At 33.1% G+C, this 21,394-nt stretch overlaps 5 protein-coding genes across 5 annotated transcripts in view; 2 read left to right on the top strand and 3 right to left on the bottom strand.

The window, feature by feature from the left end:
• LOC103861441 overlaps positions 1-917 on the bottom strand; it is a 6,413-nt gene extending 5,496 nt beyond the window's left edge. The window contains exons 1-3 of the mRNA XM_033287416.1: positions 638-917; positions 319-473; positions 4-245 (exon numbers count right to left, since the gene is read on the bottom strand). Coding sequence (XP_033143307.1) covers positions 4-245; positions 319-473; positions 638-831 — 591 coding nt within the window. The 5' untranslated portion in view covers positions 832-917. The remainder of the gene's footprint in view (positions 1-3; positions 246-318; positions 474-637) is intronic.
• A 1,385-nt stretch (positions 918-2,302) lies between these two features.
• On the top strand, positions 2,303-5,353 carry LOC103861440 (probable polygalacturonase). Its single transcript, XM_009139145.3, has 6 exons — positions 2,303-2,768; positions 3,574-3,694; positions 3,817-3,991; positions 4,090-4,160; positions 4,497-4,976; positions 5,068-5,353. The coding sequence occupies exons 1-6, from the start codon at positions 2,418-2,420 to the stop codon at positions 5,223-5,225; spliced, it is 1,356 nt and encodes a 451-aa protein (XP_009137393.1). The 5' UTR covers positions 2,303-2,417; the 3' UTR covers positions 5,226-5,353.
• A 6,626-nt stretch (positions 5,354-11,979) lies between these two features.
• Positions 11,980-13,148, top strand: WRKY53 (probable WRKY transcription factor 53). Its single transcript, NM_001302018.1, is given in 3 exon segments — positions 11,980-12,374; positions 12,484-12,615; positions 12,704-13,148. Coding segments are annotated over 3 exon segments (972 nt in total).
• A 401-nt stretch (positions 13,149-13,549) lies between these two features.
• LOC103861438 (protein trichome birefringence-like 24) lies at positions 13,550-16,225 on the bottom strand. Its single transcript, XM_009139143.3, has 3 exons — positions 15,687-16,225; positions 15,144-15,436; positions 13,550-14,600 (listed from the first exon to the last, which is right to left on the bottom strand). Exons 1-3 carry the CDS (start codon positions 15,901-15,903, stop codon positions 13,812-13,814), a joined length of 1,299 nt encoding a protein of 432 aa, XP_009137391.1. The 5' UTR covers positions 15,904-16,225; the 3' UTR covers positions 13,550-13,811.
• A 1,244-nt stretch (positions 16,226-17,469) lies between these two features.
• Positions 17,470-18,200, bottom strand: LOC117132638 (the record flags this gene model as incomplete). The annotated part of the gene is made up of 2 exons (XM_033287415.1): positions 17,470-17,739; positions 18,006-18,200. Coding segments are annotated over 2 exons (276 nt in total), but the record flags the coding sequence as incomplete, so codon positions are not given.
• Between the last annotated feature and the right edge of the window lie 3,194 nt (positions 18,201-21,394).

The following is a 21,394-nucleotide window of genomic DNA, read 5'->3' as shown; positions in this document are numbered from 1 at the left end:
TACATATCCACATATAAAACCATATACCTGTAGGTCGCTCAAGTTGTGATCAGTAACAGGTAAGCCACCCAAATCAAGAAGAGACAATTTCTTGAGTGAAGCAAGAAGAGAGATCCCAGCTTCCTTAACTCCCGTCTGCGGAATCCACAACTTCTCCAAATTCACAACCGACTGGAGATGCTTTATACCAGCTTCCGTTACCTTTGAGCATCTCGAAAGATCCAACTCCTTCAAACATGTTAATCCTGAAAAGAAAAAAAAAAACAAATCTACATTTCTCATCATCATCATCAAAGTCAGAAGAAGATAGATAGATACCTGTGATAGGCCAGAGCGTGGAGTTATTGATCCTGGGACAATCTGAAAGATTCAGAGAGAACAGATTAACAAAGCCTCCAACGTACGCCATCCACTCTCCGTTAACGGAGCTTTCCCCTCGGAGATCTATATTCTCCACCGAATATTTGAATACTCTGCACAGAAAGCGTCTCGTTTAGATTTTATAGAGAGATCAACGCAAACAATTCAACAACGAAATCTCCAAGCAAAATACTAAGATCCGAAGCATATATTTATCAGATTCATGCTCGAGAAACGATCATCGGAAGCTGGAAAAGAAAGTATACGAAGAGTTTACTCGAGTAGCGAAGGGAAAAGCAGACGGCGGAGGAGGAGCTCGCGGAGAAGAGCATCGGCGAGGTGAGAAGGCAGACGCTCAAGGCTACGACGCTGAAGACGCCATCGACCAACCGCGTCTCTGCTCTTGCAAGCTTCCTCTAAGCATAAACGAACCAACGGACTCGCCGTCTCCGTCTCCATCTCCATCTCCATGGTGGAAAATTTCTGATTTGACCTGACTTGGAAAATTCCTGGTCGCCGGCTACTGCATTTTGTTTTATTGAAGATCCGTATTGGGCCGAAATTACCCGAACTCTGGCCCAAATAAGATAGTATAGCCTATAGTGGCCCGTTAACATACAATGTATGCTTTGATTGCTTTCCTCCTATTGAACCTTGTCCTTCGGGCATCAAATTTAATAAATTTAGTAAATAAAAATACTGTAAATTTTTTATAAAATAAAATAAATTATATAAATAATTCTGTTTATATAAAACAAATCAAATAGGATATCCATTTTTAAAAATATTAATATTTGTGATTTAGTTCATGTTTTACGTATATTACATATTATTATTTATTTTGATTTGTAAAATATCTGATTTTTTTAATTCGAAACGAAAAAATAACAAATCAAATCAAAATTTACGAATATTTTAATATGATGTTTCTAATTAAACGACGACGGTTTGGAAATATTGTAAAATTAATATATTTTTTTTTCACACACATTTAATAAGGGGTATTGGATTTAGAAATTTGATAGAATTAGAAGGAATTATAGTTTCCATTGAATTCCACTGTTATTCAATTATTGATTTCATCAATTCTTTTAAATTCTTGTGTTATTAGATTAAGCATTGTAATCATTCTTTTATTTACTTTAAATTCTGTTGTTATTCAATATTTGATAGATTTTGTAGTAATGTTATTTGATAAGAATTTAATGGAAAATGTCCTATAGAAATACAAAGAGCCAATTCTTTGCCTTAAAGGAGAGATTTGTTATGCTCATGGGAATCTGCATTTCACGAACTCATGTCCTATCATTTTTCACTTTGGATTTCATGAACTCACATAAAAACAAAAGAATTGAAGTAACATAATTTTTTCAATGGTTTTTTTTTTGAAAAAGGACTAATCTTTTTTCTGATGTTTTCATAAAATCCCTACAAAATAGCATTTATTATAAAGTGCTAGTTACAAAACTTCAAACTGGTGTTGACAATATATTCTAATCAAATAATCTAATATAAAATCCCAACAAAATAGTAATTACCATTTTTTAATAATGTTCATTTATTAGATCTATCTCTCATATAAATCCCTACTCAACCATATAGCATCTAATCCCTATAAAATAGTTCTTATATTTTTCTAAAGAAACAAAACATAGATCAGTTGTCCTATAAAGTAGTACTAATTATTATTTTTCTTTCAGTTTTAAGATTAAATAATTTTCATTAACTTTTTAAATATACAAAGATTCAAAAATTTCATAGAAGAGGAATTCGTATCCTATAAAATTTATGTATATTCCTTTAAAATCCATCATAAAAAGAATTGGATAAATGCATTAAAATCTCATCAAATCTTTTAAAATACTGCAAAAGTTCTTACTTATGAATTCTTTCAAATTCAATTACATTCATGGATTCAATACCACCCCCTTACTTTCGCTTCGTGCTTATAAATTGCGCACTTTATCGAGTTAAATAATGCAAATTAGAAGGAGACGAATAATCCTCCAAATTTTTTCTCTCCTCCCAAAGAAACCTCTGCAACAACAACAACAAAAATGTGGCGACTCTCGATATCTGTTGTCTTCCTCCCATGCATCGCCGCTTTTCTACTCACAGCTCTTTCTTCAGCGTATGGCTATGGCGACTCGGAGGCGACATGTTCAGGAATAGTTCCCTTAAGGTACCGGAACGATAAGATCTCTATAACAGACTTTGGCGGCGTCGGGGACGGAAGGACGGTGAACAGTAAGGCGTTTAGGGCGGCGATATATAGGATTCAGCATCTGAGGAGGAGAGGAGGCACGGTGCTGTACATACCACCGGGAGTGTTTCTAACGGAGAGCTTCAGTCTCACTAGCCATATGACTCTCTTCTTGGCCAGAGGCGCTGTTATCAAAGCTGTTCAGGTACCATTTTTTCGATGTAATAAGTTATTATTGGTGAGTGGTCTCTGTCTGCTTTCACACTTGCTAGTTGCTACTAGTGTAAGTGGTTTATCTCTATCAGTGATAATAAAGCTGCTCTGACAGATATTTAATTTCAAATTTGTCAGACAGAAGTGAGTTATTACAAAAATAGTAGTGTTTTTTTTTTCTTGACGGCTTGCTTGGATCTGAAATCTGAAAATGTTAATAAGTTGATCAAGTTAGATTGTGATAAAAAATTATTTGAAAGAAACAAAAAAGAGTTGGGAACCATGCACGTATTATAATAATTAATTAAGTAACTTTGGGTATGGGGAGTGGTATTAGTTGGTTCGAGCAGAGCATCATGGGACCATTGGAGCTTAAAACGTTATTGTATGCATGTGGGTGCACTGCTTTTATGTCTATGTTCCAAAGCTGACCCCATAAATAGCTGGCAATTTTGTCGTTGCCGTTATCTAATTTTGTCAAAAAAAATTGGGATATTTTATTCTCTACTAACTAGTGTGTACATCATATAAATAAAAAAAATCTGATATGATAAAACATTAAAGTGAATAAATCTTTGTTAAAGTATATTTAATGTTGAGAGTGTGGACTCGTCAGTTTAGTGAGTCTCGCATGGATAGTGCCAAATATGTTAAACCTCGGGTTCGGGTTTTTTTTTGGTTAGATTCTCTGATTGATTTGTCTTCAAGTTTGTGAAAACAAAACCACTAGTATTTGTTATATGTATCTTTCTCAAGTACTGCAGAATGTGACATTTTGGTATATGTTTGTGTTACAGGATACAAGGAATTGGCCATTGATTGATCCTTTGCCATCTTATGGAAGAGGGAGGGAGTTACCAGGGGCACGGTATATGAGCTTCATTCATGGTGATGGCCTTCGTGATGTATTCATCACTGGTGAGTTTGGACCGTCTTATCTATACACATGCTGAGGAGCAGAGTGTTTCTCCTTTGGGCCCTTTTGGTGATATGATCTCGTTAACACTTTTTAACATCACAATGCAATACTATCTACACAGGACAAAACGGGACAATAGACGGTCAAGGGGAAGTGTGGTGGAACATGTGGCGCAGTAGAACACTAAAGTTTACAAGACCGAATCTAATCGAGTTCAAGAACTCTAAGGAGATCATAATCTCCAATGTTATTTTCCAGAACTCACCCTTCTGGAACATTCACCCTGTCTATTGCAGGTACAAAAGCTAATTACTACCTTTTTAATTTCCCAACCATAGATATATCTTCATCTTCTTCTGGTATTGAATATGTTCCTCGTTTTGATCTATGGCAGTGATGTTGTTATCCATCACGTTACCATCTTAGCTCCACAAGATTCCCCTAACACCGATGGAATCGATCCAGGTTCTATCTAACTCTAAACTCTTTTTAAATCAGCAATAGACTACTAGATTGGTTGTTGTAAACATATCAAACACGTCTACGTAGGAAACATTTTAGAGTAGCTATTCCGCGCTAGAGAATGCAGGTCATAATCAGAACCGGTCCGAGATTTTGGGGTCAAAAACAGTTTAATAAAAACTTCAATAAAAATTTTATAAAAAAATTTGCGGAACTATGTCATTCATATTAAATCTTAAATTTTTACGGACTCAAGGTCACTATGCCAAGACCGGTTCTGCTCATAATAGTAGTGATAAAAGTGTCTGAACCAGCGATGTTTTCTAAATTTGTTGATAGATTCCAGCAACAACGTCTGCATAGAAGACTCCTACATCTCAACAGGGGACGACCTTGTAGCCATCAAGAGCGGTTGGGACGAGTACGGAATCGCTTTTGGCCGTCCAAGCTCAAACATAACGATACGCCGCATCACAGGATCTTCTCCGTACGCAGGTATCGCAATAGGAAGCGAAACATCAGGAGGAATCAAGAACATCGTAGCAGAACATATCAGTCTCTCCAATATGGGCCTTGGAGTCAACATCAAGACAAACATTGGTCGTGGAGGATACATCAAAAACATCAAAATCTCTAACGTCTATGTTGAAAACGCAAAGTACGGGATCAAGATCGCTGGCGACACGGGAGATCACCCTGACGCATTTTATAACCCGAACGCTCTTCCAATCGTTAAAGGAATACATATTAATAACGTTTGGGGGGTTAACGTGCAAAACGCCGGCTCCATTCAAGGCCTTAAGGGTTCACCTTTTACAGGTAAAAGTTTATATATGTTTTTAATATTTACCATACTGATAATATATTTATATTGGTTCTTATATAACTTTGGCAAACATGTACTTGACAGGAATATGTCTGAGTGAGATTAATCTACATGGAAGTTTGAACTCGTATCGGACGTGGAAGTGTTCCGATGTTATTGGAACATCACTCAAGGTCAGCCCTTGGCCTTGTTCAGAGCTGAGAACTACCAGCGGGTCTTATTCGTGTTCTTCCACCTTCTGATGTTTTTCTGTATATATGTTTGTATTTTCTAAATTTAAACTCATAAAATTTAATTATATAATGGGTGCAAAATTTTAAAATAATGAATGCTGAATAATTTTATATAGTAAAGTCTGGTTTCATTGCTAGAATGTTTTTAGAAAGATATCAAAATAGGTTCTATAAGTACATCCCTCATGTACACTGGAGTTTATAGTCTAGTTGTTTATATTACTAATGTGGTTGACACGTTGTATACATAACTGAATTTTTTCGATACATAGGCCTCTCCTTTTATTTTAGCCACCGGAGAGTAAGCAGTTAACGAAATTCATGCTGATATCGTTACAGTCTGCATGGTATGTAATCAAACTTTCATTTTCTTAGCGTCAAGTATATATATATATTTTTCATCAAAGTAGATTATATTAGTAGACTTTCCAGCCAAATATTCACACAAACAGGGGCGAACATACAGCCAAGGGTATGGGGTCACGTGCCCCCATCTCATTTTAAAATTTTCTTCAGTAATTCTTATGGTGTCTATGAAATGTCCCCAACTGAAAAATATATTTATGTATGTGCCATCAACTAATTACATTTATGCATCCGTCACTGCACAGAACACAAAAAGTTAAAAGGTTTAGTTGGCTAAAAAAAGCCACTAACATGCTTAATCCAGCATTAAACCAATAGTCAAACCTCCCAAAATCCAGATGTTAAAACAAAAATAGAGACTAAATCAGACAGAGGATCAATTTTTAGATTAAACCCTTTCCCAAAAAAAAAAATATGTAAATTTAGGTTTTTACATTCCGGCCTTGTAGAATAACATATGGACTTCGATCATGGGCCCGTTGATCTTCACTAGAGCTCACAGGTAAATTCAACTTTCTCATCCCGCACGCGGTCGGATCAACGTGGGTGATACACATGTTTCGTCCACTATTTCACTTTGGCATTTTAATTATTGGTTCGGTTCGGATAAACAACCATTTTGGTACGTTATGGATAGTTTTTGAGTTTAAGTCGTTTCGGATAAGAACTGCCTAATATTCATACCAATTTGGTTCTAGCCCGGTTTAGTTATTTTGGCCGGATAAAGTATAGAATATTTTTGGATAAAATAATTCAAATAATTCAGATGAAAATTAGATAATTTGAATTATTTTAGATATTTCGAATAACTTCTTATAGTTTGAATAATCTTAGATAATTCAGTTTTTTGAAATATTTTGGATATATTAACAATTTTTATTTTATTTACATATATAATTAGTGATTATATATATTTGGATACATGTTTGATTCTCGATTCAGTTCAAGTTCAAATATTTTAGATATAAAAATCATTTGAATATTTGAAAGTTTTGAATTCAATATGAGTTTTAGATAGTTCTTTCAGGTTTTCGAATATTGGCTAAAATGCTTTAACTTAACTTCACTAGTAGCTCTTAAAATACACAACTAGAAGTAGAGATATTTTATTTTTTCATTTAAAATAAAATAACCTTATAATAGAATTGAGTTATATTTTACTAATATTTTATTTAAAAAAAATAGAGTGATAAACCAAAATATATATATTTTATTTGTAAAGTAAAATTTATTTTTTACTCTATAATAGAGTGGAAAATATAGTATCATTAGAGTAGATATACTCTAAATTCCATTATAAATTGAAAAAATAGAATACTATTGGAGATATTCTAATACTTGAGTTCTTTCTTTCCCTTATAAAATTTTCTAAAAGAAACAAAATCAAAATTAAACAAAGAAATAGAATATTTTGCACTGTTAAATTTTGATATATCTCCAAATTAAACTGTGAGTGATGGCAAACAATACTGATGGCAAAATAAAACTGCAATTTGTTTATTTCAAGTGTGAAAGTGTGGAATTCGCATTTGACCATCTCTAAGCGAATCTAAAGCCGTGTCTTTTCCGTACATGAAATTTTAATTTTTTTGTTTGGCCTTTTCCTACTTTATTAATTCATTGCTATTTTAATGAGTCCAATTTACAAGTTGCCTTTTTAATTTATTTTCTGTTTCATTCTTACAGAAGTACGAATTAAATATTGCTGCTTAGCGTTGAGACTTGAGACTGCTGAGACACATACGCAAAGATATTCCTCCATTGATTAGTATTATGTACTCTTTTGGAATAATTATGAAGCATTGAGTTAGGATGTCAAACTGAATCATTATATTGTGAGCTGATTCATTCTACTTTTAAACTAGTTGTGTTTAAATGAACTATAAGCTACTTCGGAACCTTAAAAGAGTTTTTGTTATAACATCTTAAAATGAACTATAAGCTACTTTTAAAATATGTTAATCAAAACATCTATTCGTTGTACGTATTTGGTTCAACATATTCGTTGTCCCGATAAGTTAAAAATCCAAATAACATCTTACAATTCTTTTCTATCCTATATTATAATCTTATAAAATACAAAATAGAATCTAGTACATTACAACATAGTTTTAATTAACTTAGAAAATCTACATTACAATATAATTCCAATCAATATAGTATTTGGTTTTTTTTTAAATGATTAACTCTTTCCAGGAATACTTTTGCTTGCATGTATTCTAATTATTTGAAAGTAAATAGCTAACTAACTCTAGAAAGTAGAAGTGATAAATATAAATCGTCAGAATGAATAAAGTTGAATTAGCTCGTTGAGATGAGTTCAACGAACTTCTTAATTTGTAAATAGAAGAGGTTACCGTGTCAAGAATTTCTATAGAGTTTAACTCTTTTTTATTAGAAACTTATACAGAGTTTAATGCCTTGAAAAAAAAAACTAATACAGAGTTTAACTTTTTTTTTTGTCACTAATACAGAGTTTAACTTAAGAATAAAAAAAGAGTATTATTGTGTGTCCATTGTCTAGACTGTAGAGATCGGGAAAACGATGAATGACGCAAAGAAAGTGACGCCATAGGACTCATTTTAAGTGCCAAAAGAGTAGGAAATTAAAATAATACTTTCCCTTTTCTTCTTAACTAGATCTGGACCCGCCCGACCGGGCGGGTGTATTTTTCTGTTTACGTAATGCAATTAAAAATTTTCACACCTTATATAATGTATCAAATTTTTATACAAATGATGACAAAAATACATCACATAATACAAATATTGCTGTAACATAATTTGATCACACTGTGGCATTTCTAATGTTTTACCTGTTATTTATCTTAGATCATCACTTAATCATCCTGATCTACTTTACTAAAATTCAAAAAAATACAAAGAGTAGAACTAACAGTTTGATCAGCTAAAATCATTTCTAATGTTTCATCAGCGTAAGGTGGGTTTTGTATCCATGAGTGAATCAGTTTTACTTGAACATGCCACACTTCCTTAAAGGGTTTAAGATCGCTGATCAAATGAAATCTTTTGTTAGCAGACATGATTTTTTTGTGAGGTAAGTCGTAAAAGAATGTGTAGAATGAGTTTGTACTCGGATAGAATATATAGTAGAGAGACAATACCCTAGTTGAGAATAAATATCTTTGCTTATTTTGCAAGGCATATTAGGTGAAATAAATGAAAATAATATTTTGTTGATTATGTTTCTTGTTTTTGAAATTATGGTAAAATCTTAATGGTTATGATTTGAAATAGGAAATGATAAGATTTTATGCTTGTTCCGCAAGTGTGTGGGTCAATTTTTAACGCAATACAAAACGCTAAAGTTGAGGAAATATCTTAACCACCCTCGTAAGGCATCTCTTGTTTGCATTAGTATGCAGAATATGTTGTTGAAATTCGAATATTATGTTTATTGTTTAGTAGTTATGGATCAAATTATATATATATATATATATATATATTCCTTGTTCCGAAATTGAAGGGAAAATCTTATTTAGAAACAAATTAGTAAATTCTGCAAATATTTCTATTTTTTTTTCCGAAGATTGTTAGGGAAAAAGATTTTCAATTCAAAAATATTAGATTTTAATAAGATAGATAATGATTATTAATTATTTGGACATATGGAATTCAGTGGAATATTTCAATATAATAAAGTGGTTACAAATATGCTACAGACACCACCGTGAAATTAAGTGAACTGAAATTGTTCAACTCGTGTGAGAATCATTGTTAATTTTTCTTAGTTTAATTACTTATATAATTTGATGTTCGTGCAGGTTACGTAAGCTAAGGATGAGATTTATATAATAAGCAATGTTAGGGTGTCGATATTGCAAGGGAATTATTTATGTTTGTTCATTTATTTAAAAATATGTAGTTTGTTTGAGTTTATTAATAATATGTTTCCTTTTTTTTGTGGTTAGTTTGAGTTATTTTAGGAAAACAATGAATAAGTGGAAAAGACAATCATTTTTAATGTAAAACTAATTTAATTCTCAATGGCATTTGACTGTAAATATTATGTAACTTTTAGGGTTATTGTATAAGTGTACTTCTGTTTTAATAAAGTAGATATTAATTTAGTTTTTTTGTTGTTGTTCTTTTACAATAAAAAAGTGTAGAAAGGAACAATATAGAAAGGGAACTCGACGCGGAGAGAGGTTTGAAATGTCGTCGGTCCGACCTCTTGACTCATCTTGTCGCTTAGAAAATTTCCGTGTATCCTTCCTTCAGATTCTTTTTAAAATAATCTAAAATACAAATATGTTGATCCCCGTAACGTTTTTCCTACGTTGACATCGTTTCTTCTTATAGTAAAACGATATTATATTTTTACAGTAAACAAGTGTATGTATCACGTTAACAAAACTATATTATTTTCCATAGATAAACAGGACAAAACTATTCAGAATGTTTAAAGTTTAAACTGTGCTAAAATGTGTTTGGGAAACAACTGCATCAGACTTTGAACCCGATTACCAGTGACTCCTCGTCGTTATGAACTTATTTGTTTATCTTCAGCATTTTAAGTAACAATTTTAAACTTATTTTGTAATCATAAAGAAAATTTGTATTAGGTCATAACTATGCAACTTAAAATCGGTAGAATGTATGCTGCCAAAACTAATAACTATATATATAAGAGATTGTATTACTTCCAACATATAAGTGGTCCAGATGAAACTTTTTTCGATGGCCAATAAAGTTAGAAAGTATCAATCAAAGAATGAACGAATGTTCGAACAGAATATCAATCTGACTGTATGAGATAGCTTTATGGTAGACTTGGTCAGCAAAGACCTTATCACAAATTCACAATTCACACTTGTATTATCACACAAATACATGACTGTTTTTAGTGGAATATAAATAAATGTTAACATATAATCTAGAGTCTAGACCTTATCATGCACTAGATAAATACTTTCTCCATATACAAGTATTGTTCTAGCTTTTTATGTTGTTTACAAATGTATGATGTTTTATGATATAATTAATGCACTTATTTGTAAAATTAAAAAGTAAAATTATGAGTGGTGAAACTTTATTGATAAAACTAAAAAGTAAGAAGTAAAAAAGTGTACTTATTGTTTTTAAATATGTGTGAAAAAACCTTAAACATCATATATTTGTATACTGAGGGAATAACAAAATCTACCTAAAATTCTGCATTTTCTCAAAACCACTAACAAATGTTTTTGCCCTCTCGAATTTAATAGTCTTAACTACGCACAGTTAGCACACAAATATAAGTAAAATGGATGTAGAGAGTTAACACTTGATTACTCATCTGTCTCAAATCAGTTGTCATACTATACTAATGTCTTTGTAGAAAATGAGATGGGGAGTTAAGTAGTTGGCACATGATTACCCATTTCGTTTCAAATCAATTGTCATTTGAAACTAATATTTTTGTTTTTAGAACATGTTGTTTCATGTTTTCAGCACAATCTATCATTTACTTTTAATAAAAATGGTGGAAATGTAAAGTATAATAAATTTTCAAGATTCAACCTTGTTGTATAAATTGTATACTAGAACAACTAACCTTTTAAATCCATGTGAAAATACTAAAACAATGTTCAGTTTGAAAGGTACGTAGCAATATACTCCCCTAGTAGTATAATAACATGTAATGTGAATCATCTTTTATTGTTGACAATATTCACATCACATATGGTATAGTTTACAACTGAAAAGATCAACGAAAGAACGGTTGTTTGTTGTACATTAATAAAGAATCAAATAAAACAGATATTGGAAAATAATAATAGAGAATCTCAATCACATGTACAAAGTCGTAGTTTTTGAAAGGGTACATTGAAAGCAACAGTTTGTTTAAACCCTTGTTGTCTATATTTAAATAAATGATTTACTTGGTTATACAATCATAACTACAATAACAAAATTGCAAAGTTGAATTGGTCAGCCTTTGACCTTGTAACCTCATTCACTGATCACTACCACCACCCCAGACCCCAGTAATAGATACACTCTGGCCCAATAATTCCTTATACCAAAGACTTTTCTTCATTTTGAAAGTTTTGTCTCTTTTTCTAAAACAAACTTTATATTAAAATAAGTATTTTAATTATTTATGGTTAAAAATTTCAAACACTCAAATCCAATGCCTTTATATTCCAAACCAACACTCATCAGTTTCTCCACAATCCTATAACACTTTCATTCTCTCATCATATGGTTCTTCAGTCTATTATCTATTCTTATCTTCCCACCATAAAACTCAGATAATATAATCTATTACTAACTTACACACCTCATATTTATTTCTCATCATAATCTGGTAACAAATTTCAGAAAAATATTTTCTTAAACTGAAATTAAGGGTTTTATTTGTAAAATACTATTTTAGGAGACATACTCAAAAATGGAAGGTAAAAAGGATATGTTAAGTTGGGAACAGAAAACACTGGTAAACGAGCTCATTTTTGGACTTGAGGCAGCCAAAAAGCTCCAGGCACGGCTTGGAGAGCCATCATCGTCGCCGCCGTCATCATCATCTCGGGCGGCTGAGATGAACGAGATTCTCATGAAGCAGATACTTTCTTCCTACGAGAAATCTCTTGCCATTGTAAACTGGTCCTCCTCGCCACCCGCACAACTTATTCTGAAGGCGGGTGCTGTAGCTCCGGTGACACACTCCGGCGTAATTCCTGAATCTCCGGCGTCGATAAACGGAAGTCCAAGAAGTGAAGATTTTCTTGATGGAGGAGGTTCCAGCAATACTCATCGCCATGATTACATTTTGAATTCAAAGAAAAGGTAACAATAGAAAATTTCAGAAAAATTAAAATTCACCAAATTGAATAACGTGATTATATAAATATCATATTATATGAATTAATTTAAATTTTGGTAAAATATTTTGCAGGAAGATGTTACCAAAGTGGACAGAAAAAGTGAGAATAAGCCCTGAAAGAGGCTTAGAAGGACCTCAACAAGATGATGTATATAGCTGGAGAAAGTATGGTCAAAAAGACATTTTGGGCGCCAAGTTCCCCAGGTAACATCATCACCATCATCATTAATACATCATCTACAACAGTTCACCATCATCATCATGATGTTAACTCGATTGGTTTGAAATACAGGAGTTACTACAGATGCACGCACCGTAGCACACAGAACTGTTGGGCAACGAAGCAGGTCCAGAGATCGGACAATGATCCAACTGTTTTCGAAGTGACGTACAGAGGAACACACACTTGCTCGCGTGCGAGCGCAGCAGCTCCTCCTCCACCGGCCTCCCCGGAGAAGCAAGACACCAGAACCAAACCACCCATCGCTCAAACGCCTGACGAGCTTCTCGAGAGTCTCAAAACCAGCTTAACTGTTCGAACCGAGGGGCTTGACGATGGTGAAGATGTTTTCTCGTTCCCCAATACGCCGCCGTTTTACGATTACGGGACTACCAACGACTATTTCGGCGGACTCATGGAGAGTTCACCTATCTTCGACGTTGTTGATTGGTTCAATCCAACGGTGGAGATTAACCCGGAGTTCCCCACGTTTTTACCAGACTCGATTTATTATTAAAAAGAACATGTAATAGAGAATAACATTTGTCATCCAGGGAACATCATTTAGAATAACATGTATTCATTCATACAAAGCATTATTTCACGTAGTAGATAACTTGTATCCATCTTTTTCCTGGTTAAAAGAGTAATTTGAGTTTAACAAATCAGAATAGAGATGTTCAACAGGACTATTTCAATTATAAGAGGTTGTTTTTCTTAAAAGAAAAATATTGTTTTTCAATTGAGCAGTTTTTTGTTGTGACTTTACTTCTCTCTTCACCCAATAATTCATGCAAAGATATTTTACTTGGACATATTATCAACTATAGCAAATGATCTTTTTACTCCTAGTTGTAACGCATTTTGAGGGAAAGGATCAGAAGATCTCCAATATTTGACGAAAATCCGGTTCAGTAATTAAATTCTAACACCTATTTCGGTTTATACAAACAGAAAAAAAACAACATAAACAATGTTTTACAGAACCGGCAAAAAAAAAAAAACTAAATCCTTTACCAAACCGGTTTTGCTAGCTCACAAGAACCAATATCATACACTTTTTTCAATTCTTACAGACTTGTTCTGTATTAGTCTATTTATCCCCAGCGAACCGGGTCTCACTTCTTCCAGGGTTCATCAAATGGCAATAAACCACCAATCACAATTTGAATAGTCCGGTTTAGCCATTTACTATGGTCTCCAATATAACATCATTCAAGTAATCAATCGGACCAGGCAAGCACCAATGCAGACAATCATTCTGTACCTTTGCATTTTTGTCTTTATCAAACGGCCTGAACGCTCGGTACGCACCCGGATGTCCGTCGGGTCGGGTCAATAACATCCCGGTGAAGTCCAGCAGCTTTACATTACCACCACCACCGTCCTCACCCATCTTCTCTCTAACCGCTCTCTCGAACTGACCAATCTCCAAACCTCTTAGTATCTTATGCACGTTTTTCATCTCAGCCTCCTCATCACTCACCGGCTCGGTTTGCCTACACGTCCCACCGTTATGCCACTCCCCGTTTTGAAAATGGTCTGGAGTCGAAGTCCTGAAAAACACCGTACCTTTACGGTTAGTTTCATCTGCTATGAAGTCCATGACGTTACGCAGGGAGGCGTTATAAGCATGGTCGAAGCCTAGCTCTACCAAGCGAGACTTTTCCGGACAGATATGGCAACCGACCGGTTTAGCATTTTCGTGGTAAACCGCGGCTTTAAGATACCATTTACCGGTTGAAATGATTGCATAGTCTAGGGTAGGCATTAGACTGGTCCATGTCTCATCGAGTTTGTCAAGATGTAGCTGGACCGCGGCGGACGAGACACCGTTTGAATCTTCAAAAATAGCGGCTTGGACTAGAAACGGCGACCAGATGTTTGATATGGTCAAGTTATGTATAGGGAAATGCCATCTTTTCGATTTGTACTCCTTGTCGTGGTACACTTCAACCGGTTCTTCAACCTGGAGAGACAGTAAAAAAAAAAATATTTAAAGAACTTGTAAAGTTTAATATCAAAACAAAAATCAACTTAGAGTTTTTTTTTTTTTGGTAAAAATGTTAAGTTTATTACCATTTTCATTTTAGACAGATTTTACAAAGATCACAAGAAGCAGATTTGCAGAAAAATTAAATCTAAACACGACAACAAAGAACAGAGATTGAAAAAACAAAGGAGACCCCAACCACGCACAACATCGAATACATAGCATTGCCTTGACTGAAGGGAGAGGAAGCAAATTTGCCTAATGCAGCCGTTGAATAAAGCAGGCCGCTTTAAGCCCAGGAGCACGAACCCGGCAGATTGGCCCCATACCCGGTGTCCGCCTCAGAAGATGAGCGGCCAAGTCACCCAAAACTCTTAGAGTTGGGTTAGTGGCTAAAACTCTTAGATAATTAAGTAGGTGTCTAAATTTAATATGGTTTAGACATCATCCTACCAGAAGTAGAACCTCCTAGTTATTACAAAGATGGAAACATATAACCGTTAAAACGAACGTTATTACCGTATAGAGCATACAAAGCAGAGATTCGACGTGGTTGCGCACGATGGAGTCACCAATGAATGCCCAAGATTTATTTCTCATAAGTTGAAGAAACTTTCGAGGATCAAAACGTGGTAACAAACAATCATGAGGCTTCCATTTCCAGTAGAGAAAGTCTAGGTCAGGCCTGCCGTTGGTGATGCAGTTTTGGTGACCGTCGATGAGATTACCGCATGAGCTGTTCGTGTAGGATGGTCCTGATGAATCTGGGATCCATTTACCAGCAAAGAGATTACACTTCTCTATTTCGATATCTGATTCAAGAAACAAAAAAAAAAAAAGCCTATTATGAGGTCATCAACTATAAAATCAAGAAGTTGCAAACTAGTCAAGATCAGTAAATCAAGAACTCAGTCTAAAGCATACTCACAACAAAAACCCTTAACACAGTTCTTTAGATCTTGCAGATCAAGATACAGAGCTCCTATAGATCTCAGAGTTGTTGATCATAATCAAGATTCAGACAAAAACACAATGGATGATTCCACTTAGAACTGATCTTACCCTGAGGAATGAGATCTTCATTTTCCGGCACGATAACCTTCGGCGGCAGAAACCGTGCTTCGAATCTTCCGGTGACCGACGCAAAGACCGGAGAAAAGTCGCTGGAGTGGAAAATGAAGAGACTGAAAGCGAGACCTGTTATGAGAATAGCAGAGAAGAGCTTGATGAGAAACACATTCTTATGGATCTTGGAGACTGAGAACACCTTCAGCTTCATCTCAAGAAGGTATGAACAGTGTGTTGTGTTCTTGGTATGAGTGTGTTATTAGACCGACAGATGCTCTGGACTTTTCTTTATGCTTTGATTGTAAATCATTGGACCATTTCTAAAAAAGAACCATACAGTAGATAAGTGAATAAAGGCGTATTATTATAATAATCTGATTATATCAGAGTTCAAGATACTGGAGTTTGGAGCTACGGTAATGTTTTTCTTTTTTTTTTTGGTAAAAATGTTTTCGATTTATCGTAGTCAAACACTGTTTTGTCAAATAAGAAAGGTCATTTTACACAAATTTTGTTTTTTTTTTTTGTCTTTAAGTGTCATTTTATATTTAAACACTGTTTTTAAGTGTCATTCTATATTTTCAATGCAATTTTTCATACAAATTTTTTTTTTTTTTCTTTTTAACCAACCAATAAATATTTAACAAAATTATTTTTATTCAAATAAAAATATGTCAAATAACACTTTTTACGAATTGAAGGGAGCAGTAACTTTGTAAACTGTAATTAATACCTGAATAGGAAAAACAAATCAAATCTAAAATAGACTGGAATATCTTTTGGACTGAATTGAATTTATCGCATTTAATAACTTTAACGACTAAGACGTTCCATAACAACTTGCAATCTCTATGTCCCCTATCAATTAGACTTGCTTCATTACAAAACAACTTATGATCTCTGAGCATTTTTAAAGTTCTACAAAAATGATGATCCAAACAAAAAGATAGTAGAAAGAAAAATCTATATTAACAATCACCCGATTACTTGTTACTTTATGCATTGTATTATACACTTATGTCCTTTATAAATTTAAAGGAACATGAGTTTGTAGAGAGAGAGATATTAATATTTAATACTACGCTAATTTCACAAGCGTATTTTTTTCTATGGGATCAAAGCCATATTTTCCATTTTATAAAAAATAAAAGGATTTCATGAAAAATGTCTTTCGACCAATTTCAACTGATTTTGACCTTAGGATCGGCAACATGTCTCGCTTAAGCTTAAGACACATGGGATCAATAAACTTGGTTTTGAGACCTTCTCAAATTCGATAAGACTAATTTTAAACTAATTAAAAATACATACATGAGTGTTAAGCATTGGGAGAAGAAGTACAGTGAATTGGAGAAGCTTGAAAAGGCTGTCGAACACTCGAACTCTTCTTCTGATGAAGTAATTCAAGTGTTTTTCTTTGATGCGTTTTGACGTTTCTCACTAATGGTGGTAGTGTGTTAGATTTAGAATTAGAGGAAGTTAACATGTTTTTGTGGCTGGAGTCTCTGTGCTGGTGTGATTGAGATACGTGGTGACGATGAAGGAAACCAACGAGAGAGCAATGGAGAAAGAGGAGGAGACAGTAACTATCAGAACCAAGAGAAGTTGTCATTCTATCTGTGATCATGAACCTACAAATGGAGAAGCAAAGAGAGAGTACGAATGTGGTGAGAAACTTCAAAGTTTCAATTTTTCCTAAGTTACTAGTACTTCACGGTTAGATATAAATATTTATGACTATGAGTTCAGTATAAACAGAAGCTTGTTTATGCTAGTATTGTCTGAACTTATTTGGTTGGCATCAGAAAGTAGTTTACAGAGAATCAAACAGCCACTTGAATATTTCTCTTTAGCTCCTTCCAGTTTTAGACATACAAAGCTACAATATGGAAACCTCTTGTTCCGAGTCTTATATGAAATCAAGTATGTGAGATTACATCTCAAAAGAAATGGGAAACAGAGAACGTTATGAAGGTTGCTTGGTAGCTGAGCCTCCTGCTCCCTCACTGGCATGTTCCTGACTCGGTATCACGAACTTGTTAACTTTCTGTTACATTCAACAACAACAACAATAATGAAAAAATTTAACATTCAAATGAAAAAAAACTAATCATTCCCTTACTATATGTTATAATTTCGCATTTACATTATTAATTCATATAAAAAAGATTGCTAATTTCTCAAATGTTTTCTATAAGAGAGATCAAACTGTCCAACCAAAGTAACTAAGATTCAATTGAGATGATGTAAATTGCAAACCCCACTAACAAAAGACTCGTAGAGATCAGTGACGAGAGGGAGTAAAGATGAAACCTTTGAGAGAACGCATTCCCTGAGAGATTGCAGGAACCGGATGCATTTCTCTAAATCGTACGGAGACTCAGTGACGCAATTGAGAAGAAGGAGAGCCTCTTGGCCGCAGACTGGTTGAGGATTCTGTTTCTCCATGGTAATGATAAACCCTAGAGACAAGGTTTTAGGCCGACACAGGGACAGAGAGAGATGATGTTACCTGTAAGATAGATCTCAAAGAAAGATCTCAAGACGGTGACTAAAAAAAATTAAAAGGGAACAAAGTTATTAATGGGCCAAAAAGCCCAGTTTAGCTTATCCAACTTAATACTTTTGAACCCAGTTAAACTTTTGTTTGATATAGAATTAAATTATTATTTAAATAAAATCAGAATGATATCTCTGAAGAACTCAAATATATATATAGCCTATACAACAACAAAGGGAAACAAACCACACGCACAAAACATACATATGAAACAACAAATATATACTGTATATATATATATATATATAATATGGTGAAAATATTTTAGAGAAAAACTTCATATGAAACAAAGGTAAACGTATCAAGTCAGATGTCTGTACTCAAACTTCAAAATTTTCTTTCGGGGAGATCGAATTTAGCTTATTACTTTTAAGCTCAGTTAAACATTTTGCTCGACGTCTTTTTTTTTTATCAGCCCATAATATAGAACTAGTGGGCAGTGGTTTCAAAACTGGAGGTATGAACTTAAGCAAAATATATAAATCATGTTTACCAAAAAAAATAAAAGAAATTATTGTACCAAATTGATTAGGACAATACATGTATCAGAAATGTAAGTTACACACCGACGAATGGTGATACATAGCTTTCAGAATTATGCTCTGGCAAGGCACTAATTTTAAAGGATTTGTATTGAGGAAACGGGAGACATAAGAGTCGCTTGTTTCACAAGAAAGAAAATAAAATATCCATTATTTCAAACATAGGATTACTCTCATGAACACACTATTGGTTGTTTCTTGGTTAGCAAGCAGACAAAAAAAAGCCAGTTGAGTCGAAAAGCGAGCATCCATTAAAATTCCGTGAAAGAGACAGGTCGGAAATAGTTTTTGGAAAACAAAGAAACGTCTGTTATAGATGGGAAATAAATTATCGTGAACTTGATAATTGATAAGTGATAATGCATTATTATATGCATCAGTAAACATGTATAAGTTGATTGAAGAACTGATAATTGTTATTTTAAACGACGAGAAAGCTTGGGCCGGAATGATTGGTAGATTGTGATTCACTTATTGTTGGGTTCCACCAAGATAATTGCCTCATGTTGTGGACCTCTAGAGTATGTTTGGGTATCAGGTGTTAATTAAGCCAAGATTTTTAAGTTGTCATCGCATATCCCATAATGATTACTAGATTTTGACCCGCGCAGGCGCGCGGGTGTATATTTTGAAAAATATGTTGATATTTGTTTTTCATGTAATTATTAAGATTTGGAAAAATGAATCCGAGGAACATAACCGATTCCGATCCAAAGATATAGTACCAAACCCAAACATAAATTGATTAAATATTCTAATTATTCAAAATTTTATTATTTAGAGAACCGAATCTGATCCGAACCGAAGTATTTGGGTATCCGAATTTATCTAAAAATAGATTTATATACTTATATATATTAATTATTTTTAGATTTAACGTATATAAAACATCAAAAATGATACTTTTAAATTGGTTTAAATACTTGAAAATATATATAGATAGTCAAAAGTAAATATCTGAAATAGTTAAAGTATACTCAAATCACCAAAAATACTTAAAATAATTATTGATTTCGTATCCAAAATTTTAAATCAAGCCAATTGATATGTTAAGCTTAAGTATTATGACATATCTTATTCAAATTTATACGTAATATATTAATTTATTTATACATTTTGAGAAATTTAAAATATATAATGATTTAAGACTTTAAAAATAATTTAAATTAGTTATCCAAACCCAAACCAAACCCGCAAAGATCCAAATCGAACTCAAACCAAAATTTAGAAACATTCTAATAAGACTGAAATCTTTGACCCCGAAAACTCAAAATACAAACCGATCAGAACTAAACCCGTATGGGTATCCAAAAGCCCATCCCTAGTCATTATTATATATCGTATTTTATCATCATATAATTAATCGTATTTTATATGTACCATCATATAAGTAATCATATAATTAATAGTATTTTATACATACCATCATATAAATAATTACATATATTATATTTTTAAAACTTAATATGAAATATGAAAACCATAATTTGAGTTGGTATTTCAAATTGGGCTTTGTGTTATATTTTTCTTATATATATTGACAATATTTTTTTATAATGGTTATTGAAAAATAGTTTAGTAAAAATCCATTTTTGAATATATGTATATTTTTGAATCAATTTTTGATATAAATCAAATTTGAATTATTATTTTGATTTGAAATATGTATATAAAGTTTAAATTTTGTTTTATGGTTAGTTTAGAAAAAAAATTTTTAGGGAATTAGATTGACCCATTTTGGTATATTTTAAAAGTGGCCTAGATAACTTTCAATTTTTAAAAAAAACATAAGCCCATTACTTTTTTTTTCTTAATACTACTATCCTTGTTTTCAAACAAAAATATTTTTTTTTAAAAGACTGCAATCCATGTTTCCAAACACTCCAAATTTTTAAAAGTCCTATTCAAGTCTCCAAACACTCCGATTTTGTTTACCCAACACGGATATGGGCCCATGCTTTAGGGCCCATTTGAATACCCGGAGAGAGGGTCTATCCGTGGGTTGCACCTCCCCTTGGGGATTAGTCTGGGCCTCTCCATGAGCTTGGGATACCCCCAGGTTAATCAAAAAAAAAAAAAAAAAAAACACTCCAATTTTGTACTTGAGTTTTAATAAGATATATATATATATGTGTTTCAAAAGTCATCAAATCGAATCACCTGATGATAATCCAAAGGTACGTACTCCTTATTACACTGTTTGTTAGGGTGTCTAAATGATCCGCATTCACTGAATATATCCACGATTCATTATACGATGTAATATTCATGTGTCTATAGTGATATATGTATATGAGCATTAAAATATTAAGATCAAAGTCTCACTCTTAAAATTGGGAAAATAAGCATAAAAGTTCTAAACTTTCAAATTTTTACAATTTAAATATTTTATCTTTGAGAATTTAAAACAGACACTTTTATTGAATATTGTTTAATTGACTAAACCAAAAAAGTATGTCATTAAATACTTTTATAAAATTTTAAACATGGTTAATTAGCTTCGCAAGAGCATCTTCAAAATAACTCTATATTTTAGTGTTTGCAAAACTCTAAATTTGAAGTTTCAAAGTGCTTTTCTCAAAAAGCAAAACTTCAAACTT

This window comes from Brassica rapa, chromosome A03 (assembly GCF_000309985.2).
Source record: "Brassica rapa cultivar Chiifu-401-42 chromosome A03, CAAS_Brap_v3.01, whole genome shotgun sequence".
Taxonomy (NCBI): Eukaryota; Viridiplantae; Streptophyta; class Magnoliopsida; order Brassicales; family Brassicaceae; genus Brassica; species Brassica rapa.
The sequence above is the reverse complement of the archived record's forward strand: the minus strand, read 5'-3'. Positions and strand labels throughout refer to the sequence as shown.

Excerpts from the sequence above, each read along its gene's own strand:
- LOC103861440 (XM_009139145.3), top strand. The coding sequence starts at position 2,418 with ATGTGGCGACTCTCGATATCTGTTGTCTTCCTCCCATGCATCGCCGCT. Across the intron at positions 2,769-3,573 it reads CTGTTATCAAAGCTGTTCAG|GATACAAGGAATTGGCCATT; the intron begins GTACCATTTTTT and ends TTTGTGTTACAG. Across the intron at positions 4,161-4,496 it reads CACCGATGGAATCGATCCAG|ATTCCAGCAACAACGTCTGC; the intron begins GTTCTATCTAAC and ends ATTTGTTGATAG.
- LOC103861438 (XM_009139143.3), bottom strand. The coding sequence starts at position 15,903 with ATGAAGCTGAAGGTGTTCTCAGTCTCCAAGATCCATAAGAATGTGTTT. Across the intron at positions 15,437-15,686 it reads TGAAGATCTCATTCCTCAGG|ATATCGAAATAGAGAAGTGT; the intron begins GTAAGATCAGTT and ends TTCTTGAATCAG. Across the intron at positions 14,601-15,143 it reads TGCTTTGTATGCTCTATACG|GTTGAAGAACCGGTTGAAGT; the intron begins GTAATAACGTTC and ends CTGTCTCTCCAG.